The 11,134-nt window shown below is 39.4% G+C and overlaps 1 protein-coding gene across 3 annotated transcripts in view; it reads left to right on the forward strand.

Annotated features, from left to right (window-relative positions):
* Positions 1-11,134, forward strand: part of LOC108250828 (acyl-coenzyme A thioesterase 11-like) — a 51,100-nt gene that overhangs the window by 20,299 nt on the left and 19,667 nt on the right. For all 3 annotated transcript variants that reach the window (XM_017440887.3, XM_017440889.3, XM_017440888.3), the window contains 2 exons: positions 8,615-8,734; positions 8,894-9,032. In XM_017440887.3, the coding sequence (XP_017296376.1) occupies positions 8,615-8,734; positions 8,894-9,032 (259 nt within the window). The remainder of the gene's footprint in view (positions 1-8,614; positions 8,735-8,893; positions 9,033-11,134) is intronic.

Raw genomic sequence — 11,134 nt, forward strand, 5'->3', positions numbered from 1 at the left:
ACCTGATACGTACCTGGTATGTACCTGGTACTTACCTGGTATGTACCTGATACGTACCTGGTATGTACCTGGTACTTACCTGGTATGTACCTGATACGTACCTGGTATGTACCTGATACGTACCTGGTATGTACCTGGTATGTACCTGGTACTCATCTACAAAAGACCATCGGTTCTAGATGTATTTGATCAGGTCTGACCAAATACATCTAGAACTGATTACCTAACATGCACAATTTTGTTCTTTGGGCAGAAACTCGAGTAGCTAAAGAAACCCACTGATGCACAGGGAGAACATGCAAACTTCACACAGAAAGGGCTTGTGAATCTGCAGCCTTCTTGCTGGGAGGAGACAGACCTATCCACTGCTCTGCAATGCCACAAAACCAAACATGTAATCCAATTCAGTCCAAACCAGATCCAGATTCAAAACCAACTAGAACTGTAAGCAGGCCACATCACTGGCAATGACTATTCTGCCAACAGACTTGTATGTTAACACTTTTATCATAAGCCAATGGGCATCTCAGTAGTAAACGTTACTACATCAGTTAGCACCAGTTACCTCAATAGTGAAGCACAGGGTCAGAATGAGCAAGGAAATTGCTGACATTGCACTTTAAGTTTTTGTATAACAAATCACCAACAAGTTACTCTCATCACGAAATGGCTGATTCTGTGCACTGTGATTGCCACAACCAAATGGGAAGTTCAATGGCGTAACATAAAATGTTTTTGGTTAAAATTTTATGATGTCACTTCAAATATTGATTTTTGACCAGAGGCAGGTCAAGATTTGTTTTTATTTATTTATTTATTTATTGTGTTAGAGGGGCCCAGCATAGAAACAAATGAGAAAAGGGGTGGCACATATAAATGTCCACCTGTGAATTATTATTATTATTATTGTTTTAAAATGGCAACGGTCCACTTTTCTCTTAGACTTTCACAATGATGGGCAGTTCAGTCAGAATTAAACTCTGTTTCTACACACTGAGGTTGTTCAAAGAGCTGTCTTTAACAGGTGAAAAGATAATTGTTCATTACCTTTCCACAAAACCACACGTTTTCTAAAAAATCCCTTTAAGATGCAGACATGTCACTTTTTACTGATATGCAAATAGTTCTTGGAACAAAAAGTAAAAAACAAACAAACAAATATGTACATTATTAAGAGATCATAGGTCGTTGTTGTCATGATCAGTGGTGATGACGGAAAGGAACCCAGAGCGTAGACTCATTGTAAAGAATAGAAACTAATTTATTAAACTAAAGAAACAAACGAAAACAAAAAGCTGACGTGGCAGCGAACAGACAAGAACTAAAATAAAGACATAAACTGAACAGAACTCTGAGGACAGGAACACGGAGCGAAGCAGCAACAACAAAGAAACATCAAACTAACAACAAACATCAAACAATGGACCAGTGAGGTATGGGAAGAGTGACCGGGTTTTTAACACTGAGGATAACGAGGTGAGTGGGAACAGGTGGAATGATTACTGATTCGGGACAGGTGAAGATGGGCGTGGCTGACAGACAAATGAATGACTGGGGGAGAGTGGAAATGAAAACACAAACACGAGGAGGACAGAACCAAGAAGAAAACAAAAACCAGATAACTAAAAATAGAAAACAAAACCAAAACACAAACCAGAGAACTTAAATAAAATAAAAACAAAACCCATAAAAAGCAAAATCACTACAGTTGTAAGACAGGGTTATTCAACTTCAGTTGCAAGTGGGCCATATATAAAAATGACTGAAATTTAAGGTTGGTGTGGTAGTTTCTTTGACTCGTCCCCAACACATACCGTAATCTGAACATTAACAGACTGTGCAAGATCTTTTTTTAATGTTGCTATTAACTATGTGGAGTCAAGTCTAATTGTTGGCAAAATATCTCAGGAACTACTGGATGGATATTAATAAAACTTTTAGGAAATAATCATTTGATGTCCACGTACAACTGATTTGAATTGGAGTAAATCCAATTTGGAATAGCCACCACATCAACAGCTGGGTGTCATTCATTGATTTGAGCTATTGCATTAGATCAAGCATTACACTATTTTCAAGGTCTGACCAAAACAACTTCAGCTCTGTCATTTCTCACATGGAAGTGTTCAGTGACATTATTAAACACTCATTCTGTTGACGGTTTTGGTTTTATTGTACTCCATCATTTTCTAAATGTTTTACTGCAAGTTAAATCAGCTTTCTGATATTGCAGATAGTGCTGATTTCTTTGGTTAATGTCAGACTTTAAAGTCTGCATATGGCACAATGTGCTCTAAGTATGTGTTGGTATTAATGCTCAGTTACACCAGATGTTCTGCAAAATTGCCTGAGCTACAGCAATTTGTTGTTTCCTTGGTCCTGTAGGCTGCGGCAGCCATCTTGAATTTGGTTGACTCAAAGTTAATCAAATGTAAATGTACAATAAATAAATACTCTGTGAACTTTTTAGTAAAATCTGTCCAGTGATTCATTTGTTATTTTGCTAACAGACAAACATAGTTGACTGGACATTGTGCAGACTGCAAGCTACAGAAGAAGGCAGTGGTGAGAGATGTAGCAATCTTAAGTGTCTGCAACGTCAGGAAGAAGGAGCATGAGAAGCTGAAGAAATACCAAGGTCTGAAAGAGGAAGTAGAGAAGTTGTGGAGAGTCAAGGACTCAGTGGTGCCAGTGGTCATCAGAGCACCTGATACTGTGACCTCCAAACTGAAAGAGTGGCTTCAACAGATTCTTCACAGAACCCTCAAGCTCCCAGGCCTCAGTTTGAAGAGAAGTGGAACCACCCATGTGGAAAAATAGTGATCTGGGTGTTTATATATACTTATGAGTTATTCATCTTAGAATTTAGAAGCTAGAGGCCAAAATGTTATATTTTATAGGGTTATGTTTGCTATATGTTTGTCATACCTTTAGCGCCCCCTAGTGGTCAAATGTTGCTAAGCTTTAGACATGACTTTTTACTTACACAATAATTAAGTGCTGTCATTGAAAAAAAAATCCAGGCACTGTAAGATGAAATCATTTAAATCAGGTTTATTTATATATTGTGCACAACACACAGAGAGCCTTAAAGACAATCAACAATTAACACCAGCTCTGAACAGGAAGCCCTGAATCTAAATCTCTGGCCCCCAAAGTCAACACAGGAGCTTTTATCAAACATACTGGAATATTGGAAGGCAAAGGAGGAGAGAGAGAGGTGCAAGTCAGTCTGGTTCTGTCAGGATTTGGGTTTTCTTTGAGTTTGTATTTTAGGGTTATTGTTTTTTCATTTCTGGTTATACTGTGTTCAGTTCAGTTTTTGCTCCTTGTGTTTTTGTATTCCTGTCATCATTCACTTCTCCTCAGATTATCACTTGTTTACCTGCCACGCCCATCTTCACCTGGTCCAAGTTTGTAATCACTCACTTGTGCCCACTTCCCCTAATTACCTGCAGCCTTTAAAACCTGCTCATTTCCCTCACTTGTCATGTGCTGTCTGGTTCCCCTCATGTCTTGTCTTTCATGTTTGCTACAGTTTAGAGTTGTTAGTGTTTTGTATTTAGTTTTGTTTGCGGCCACGACAGCCTTTGTTTTTGTTTCTTTTTATTTTAAGAAATAAGTTTTTCCTGTTAAGATGGGGCATGACAAACCCAGTATGCAGACTCAAGGCGAGGTAGAATTAAAATGAAAACTAATTTATTAACAAAAGAAAACTAGAAAGCAAGAAGCTGATGTAGCAGCAAAAACAAGATTACAAAAACTTACAAAATGATGGCAGAGAAGACATGGAACAAGGTGCATGGATGTGGCTCAGAGAAAACACAAATACAAAGACGATGTACAGCAGAGAGACGGAGAGGAACGACCAGGAGGAATGAACCAGCGAGGAGTGAATGAAAAGAGTCTGGCTTTAAAGAACAGAGGGTGAGAGGAAAATGAGTTGACAAGAAACAGGTGAGGTGGGCGTGGCTGGCAGACCGGAGACTTACTGAGCAGAGGACAGGTGAGTGGTGACACAGGAAACACAGGAAGCCGAACTACACCAGAACTAAACTAAACACAAGATGAACAAGAAATAACAAAGAATCACAGAAACACTGAACAAAGAACCCAAAGCAAAATCAACAGTCCATGACATTTTCCTGGAACTTCATCATGAGTCTGCACACTGGGTTCACCTCACTCTCCACCACACCTGACAGGTTCCCATGAAGAGAACAACAGGTACATTTGGTGAGAACTCATAGGACATGACAGTAATGGCTTACCAGCAGCAGGTGTTATCATATAAAAAAACTTTCCCACCACAGTGCAAAGGTTCTAAGTTAACAGAAAACACAGTTTAACAAATGGCCAGTACTGGCAGTAAAATTTAAAATTTCATAAAAAAAAGTTTCTCAAATAAATCTGAAAGAAAAAAAAAATCATGTTGGTCTGGTGCAAACCTAAATTTTCTTGTGCTCCTAAGTAGACAATTCTTTGAAATAAAAAACAATATGCGTTGTTTTTTTGTAGCATGGACATTTAAAATTTTATTGCTTTAAAGGAACAGTTTTATGCAGTAAAGGCCTACACATTTACACAGATAATCTTTAAAAGAGACCTGATAATTTTTGTGGCAACTAACATAATGGTTGTAAAGATAAAAATATTTAGTCATTTTCTAATCTTCTGAAAACAAAGTTTATATATTTCAAAAAAGGGCATAGGTTTGTGATTTAAAAAAACATTTTTTGTTTTGTTTTAACTGTTTGGGCCTTTTTTCATCGACCACACCCACTTTAGCAAGTCATTGCCATATTGCGGGAAACAAATCAGCGTGCTTTTCTTAACATGTGTTTTTGATTTGGTTTACATTTAGCTGGATCAAAATTCTAACTGCCATTCGTCCCCATTATAAGGAGCAGCCATTGTAGGTCAATATTATTGAATTGCCTGTATAGGCCTTAAAAGTCACCTGTTTGTTTGGAAAATCTGGAAATATTCACTGACTGGCTATGGTTTGTGTACATGCAAGAGTTTTCATGCATATTAGGTTAGAATTTTTCAAAGAAAAAATGGTAATTATATTAGGTGTATAATAATAATAATAATAATAATAATAATAATAATGTAATGCCAGTAATTGAGCCTATTCAAACCAAAGTAATAAAGTATGACCAAGATAGCCTGGACAACATCCCTGCCAATTTTCATTATGATTGGAAAAAGTGTTGCTAACTTCCTAGTACTTAGCTATTTCCAAAACTTCTCCCCCAAAAACTAACATATATTTTCCAAATGCCAAAGATTTGAGTATCAGAAAAGTTTGGTATCAGTCTGAGAGCGTGTCCAGTGAGAGCTCTGCATGATTTTTTGTAGTGCATCATCCACAAGTCATGCCCATCTTTGCCAATCATTACCATATTGGAGGGGAAAACTCAGGTTGTGGTCCTGACTAAGTGTAAAACATTTAGTAGAAATTGGCAATATCAGCCAGTGCTAGTCAGTCCCAGGACCTCACGTACCCCCAGTAGTTACTATTGCAAGGAAGATAAACATAAATAAGGCAGATTATTTATTTATTTATTTATTATTTTATTTTGTTTCTTACCTGTTTTCCTTAAAGGGGACCTATTATGCTTCCTTGAACAAGTCAGAATAGGTCTGTGGGCTGTACAAAACAAGTTCAGTACATTTAATACACAAAATCATTCTCAGATATTGAGATTTCACCTGATCATGTCTGCTTGTTTTAGCTCATTTCAGAATGAGCGGTTTTAGGGCTACATCACTTTTATGCAAATAAGCTGCTGTTGGCCACGCCCCCCAACTTAATGTCCTGTCTCAAAACATAAAAACTCTCTGAAGGATTAAATGCTGCAGATCTGATGCACATTTTAATCATTATTAATTCACAAAAAAAAGAATAGGAAAATAAGGCCAGGATCAGCCCGGCCAGCAGCAGCAGGGTCAGTTTAGTCAGACGCCCCCTCCTCCTCAGGGCCCACAGCCGCCTGCAAGTAAGGGTGGATGGGCGTAGAGTAAACCTGTCTGACTGTTGTTACTGAGTCTAAACAGCGTTACATCTGAGGTGGGGGATCTGGAATTTTGTCAGCGGAAACATTAGAACATAGTTCTAATGTTTGTTTAGACAAACATGCAGTGACTTTAACAGAGACGTGTTTCTGGGACAGGTGAGCTGTTCAAACTACAACTTTCTTTGGCAATATCGCAGGGACAACACCATCAAAACTAAAATGAAGCGACACAGCTCTGTTCTCTGTGACTGGGAGAACATAAACAGACACACGTTCTATACTGCAGCCGACACAAAACATTATCCTTTTCCAGCAGACATTGTTCAGCAGTAAAACCAGCAGAATCTTCTTGTAATGAAGTGGGCGGAGCTCCACTTGGGTTGCTAGGTGAGGGGCTGGGCTCGTTTGGGGTTGCTAGGTAACGGGATTGTGGCGCAACAATCCCAAGGTTTTTGAAATGGGTCGCTTTGCAGACACCAGGAAACATACACTTAATGTCAAAAAATGGCTGGGTGTTTTTTTGTGCTTGGACTGTTTGTAGAAGCACAAAAACATGCAAAAAGTCAATTTTGCATAATAGGTCCCCTTTAAAAAAGAAGGGTCAACACTGTAAATATTACGTATTTCCTTAAACTGGATGCATTTGTCAATAAAATGTAACAATAATGTATGAAATACCTATAATTGTATTTCATTATACCATATAAACATCTGACAAAAGGTTCTAAAATAACTGAGATTGCAAACTTTGTGAAAACCAAAATTTGTGCCATTGTTAAAACTTTTGGCCATGACTGTATACACTGCCTAGCCAAAAAAACGTTGCCACCGGGATTTAACTAAGTAAATAGGTACAAGCCTCTTATTGGATAATTACTGCATGGGCAAATATGTTTCAGCTGGCAACAAATTATTTAAGCCCAACTGGTGCAATGAGCTGCTTCTCATTTCTTAAACAACCATGTTGAAAGACACATCCCGTCGTCGTGGAAAAGATGTCAGTCTGTTTGAGAAGGGTCATATCATTGGCATGCACCAAGCAGAGAAAACATCTAAGGAGATTGCAGAAACTACTAAAATTGGTTTAAGAACTGTCCAACACATTATTATAAACTGGAAGGATAGTGGGGACCCATCGTCTTCAAAGAAGAAATGTGGCTGGAAAAAAATCCTGAATGATCGTGAACGGCGATCACTTAAACATTTGGTGAAATCAAATCGAAGAAAAACAACAGTAGAACTCTGGGCTACGTTTAATAGTGAAAGTAAGAGCATTTCCACTCGCACAATGTGAAGGAACTCAAGAGATTGGGACTGAACAGCTGTGTAGCCTTAAGAAAACCACTAATCAGTGAGGCTAACCAGAAAAAGCCTCAGCTTGCTAGGAAGCATAAATATTGGACTCTGGAGCAATGGAAGAAGGTCATGTGGTCTGATGAGTCCAGATTGACCCTGTTCCAGAGTGATGGGCTCATCAGGGTAAGAAGAGAGGCAGGTGAAGTGTTGCCTACTGTCCTAGCCTGTGGGGGCAGTGCTATGATCTGGGGTTGCTGCAGTTGGTCAGGTCCAGGTTCAGCAACAGTATGTGCTCAAAGAATGAGGTCAGCTGACTACGTGAATATACTGAATGACCAGGTTATTCCATCAATGGAGTCTTTCTTCCTTGATGACACGGGCATATTCCAAGATGACAATGCCAGGATTCATGGGGCTTGAATTGTGAAAGAATGGTTCAGGGAGTGAGAGACATCATTTTCACACATGGATTGGCACCACAGAGTCCAGACCTTAACCCCATTGAGAATCTTTGGGATGTGCTGGCGAAGGTCAGACTCTAACATCATTAATGCAAGAACTTGGTGAAAAATTATTGCAACACTGGATGGAACAACAATGGCTCAGTGAATCCCTGCCATAATCCTAGCGGTCCAACGAAATATTAGTGTGTGTAACCTTATTTTTTGGTGGCAACTTTTTATTTGGCCAGGCAGTGTATATACTGAGGTCATTTGACACTCGCATTGCCTACAGGTAGATCTTATTAAACTATGTGTCTTCTGAAGGTAATGCTTGGTGCTTTAGCACATTGAGGCTAAATACAAATGTACCTTCTCTTTTCAGTTTTTGTATTTTTTAATTATTTTAAATAATTCCCCCCATTCATTAATCTGGAAAATCTTTCTAGAAGTATTGCTTTTATCTATTCATCCATTTTCTTTACCTGATTTTCCATGCATTGGTGCAGGGCACCTGGTGCCTATCTTCAGGGGTCATTGTGCGAAAGGTGGTGTATGCTTTTGGTAGGTCACAAGGTCCATTACAGGACTTGCCTTTAATGAAATAGAAAATCCAATTAAACTCCATGTTCTAGGGCAACAAAACTGAAAGATTACCAAGAATAATAGATACTTTTCCAAACCACAGAAAGCAGCAAATGATTGAAGCAGAAAATAGGACATTGGTAACTAAAAATATGTCCTTTATTTTTTTTAAGACTATTTTGCGCCCTGCTTTGTAACAAAAATGTAGAAGCTTGTCTTGTTTTACTAAATTAGTGTTTGTTTGTGTTTGGCTTTTTTATGTTGGAGCAGTCGTCTATGTAAGGCTCATCCGATTCTTCAGACCATCGACATGTTTACCTTCAGAGGACCCTCTCAGGTTGGAGACAGACTGGTGCTGAGAGCTATAGTCAACAATGCTTTCAAAAACAGGTATCAGTGTTTTTGTGTCAAGAACAGTATTTAGATTCAGAAAAAAGCTTGGACTGTGTGTACATTGAGTGGGTGTTGGAATGGAATGGGGGTGCCCTGTTACAAGAGCATGGATAAAGTTGAAAGTTTGATAAAACATATCTGATATTTTCCTTGCAGCATGGAGGTGGGGGTACGTGCTGAGGCCTACCAAGAGGAGGGGCTCAACCGACACATAAACTCTGCCTTCATGACCTTTGAGGTGCTTGACGCCAGTGGGAAGCCATGCACTCTACCGCAGGTCCGACCAGAGCCCCTGGTGAGTAACTCATGTAAAACCTTAACCCTGTAAGACAATAACTATTTACTACTAGAGTTGACATTAAGTTATCATCTGTAGTATATGAGCTATGTCAGAATAACTGATCATTGAAGTTCGGTAAATCATTTGTTTTTTTACATTGCAAGAAACCCTTGGGTCCTGGTAACCTTGTTGATATTCAGTTCCTCCAGGATTTCGCGGTCATTTTTTGGGATTGTTGCAGCTAAAATGCCTGATTTCGCAGGGCATTTTCCTAAAAGTTGCGATTTTTTTTTTTTACTAAAATCAATAAAAAACCATAACTTTTAATATCTAAACCAAAAATACTTACTAGTTTTGTAAGATAATTACCAACAAACATTGACATTTTCAAAAGGTGCTTTATTTGAGAACTTTGATAGCTTCTAAACTGACATTCATGAGCATTTCTGGATTGTCCCTCGTCTGCAGCTCTCCTCACATGTTTTGCAGACAAAGTGTTTGTCGATGCGTTTATGTTCCATGATTACACTGCAGGACGTGCAAAACAGCTTCCCCCACTCTCGTGCAGCTGGGTAGGAAACTGGTTTGTGACCGCAGTGAAGTTAGTTTTAAGGTGGATATTGGATATTCGCGCTCCGCGGAGTTAGCGGCGTGAGCTAGACGCCGCTAACTCCGCGGAGCGCGAATATCCAACATCCAACTTAAAACTAACTTCACTGCGGTGTTTTGGATGTGACGTCACGTCGCATGTCTTCTTCATGAGTTATTTGGGGTTATTTTGGTTAAAGTTGCGGGAAAGTTGCGGTGTTTTGGGCAAAGTTGCACAAAGTTGCGATTTTGCAGGGTTTGCTTGACTTTGCGTTAATAGTTGCGATCGCAACATCACGAAAACCTGGAGGGTCTGGATATTGCATACCCATTTAAACACTGTTGCTGACTCAATTACTAGAGTTCATAGTGGCAACAACCTTCCTCAGCAAAAAAAGTTCTTCTTCACAGCAAAAAACCCACAGAAAAGGCTTGGGAACAGAAGAGACCAAGGCTATCTAAGTAGGGATGCACAAATAAAATATTTGTTCAAACTGAGTACAAGTACAAGTACTTACTTTGGAGTGCTTGCTGATACAGAGTATTGATATGAGTACTACTAAATGTCTTTACACTATTTCCAATATTTTGAAAATGTGCTTATAAATTAGAAGAGCTTATCTTTTGTGTTAACTCTTTTAACAGAGCGAGGCCAGCCATAGTTCCTGTCGGTGAGCAGTAAGATTGTCAGGAAACTCATGCTCAGATCTGTAAATTCCCAGGATTCTCCTCTGCTCAAAACCCTCCCTTCTTACTGCAGCTTCCCATTGCCTCCTTAAATCTGTGTTACCGGGAAACCTTCAAAATGTGAAGAAAAAACAACAGACAGAGCTAATGAGAGAGGACCACCATTTCCTCCTGTTAGCATTTTGTTGTTTGCCAAATAACGTTAGCTACGATAACATAATATAATAAATGGTCAAATAACCAAAGTTATTGTTCAGTCTTACTTGTGAAAGTTAATCCCAGGTGATATAAACTCCGGCCATAGCTGCTCGCTCTGTGTTTACTCCTGTTGGCTCTTAGAGAGAGGAGAGATCTGTCCAACATGGCAGCGACAGCGGATGCACTCCGGGACATAATGAGGCGTCTACATATTTATGTTTGTTCAACCAGTAATCCAGTCAGACCCATCAGCCATGGAGACTAACGTATTGTTTCGAGGATCAAACCGCTGTTTAACATGTCCTGGATCAGTGGTTCTAGCGCCGCCATAGTAACCACTACATTACATTACCTGCCGCACAGAGCCACTTCCGGGTCACCTAAACCCGACCAAATAAATATTCAAATCAAATTATGTCCTGCTGCCCATTTTTTGATTTCATGTTTTTAATCTTAGCCTAAAAGTGAAATATGAAAAACCAGGCGTTTTTTTTTTTCATTTTTGGTGTTATAATAAAAACATCCATCCATCCATCCATCCCTCCATCCCTCCCTTATCCGGGGTCTGGTCGCGGGGGTAGCAGCCTAAGCAGGGAGACCCAGACTTCCCTCTCTCCAGCCACTTGGGCCAGCTCCTCCGGGGG

This window comes from Kryptolebias marmoratus, linkage group LG20 (genome assembly GCF_001649575.2).
Source record: "Kryptolebias marmoratus isolate JLee-2015 linkage group LG20, ASM164957v2, whole genome shotgun sequence".
Lineage (NCBI taxonomy): Eukaryota > Metazoa > Chordata > Actinopteri > Cyprinodontiformes > Rivulidae > Kryptolebias > Kryptolebias marmoratus.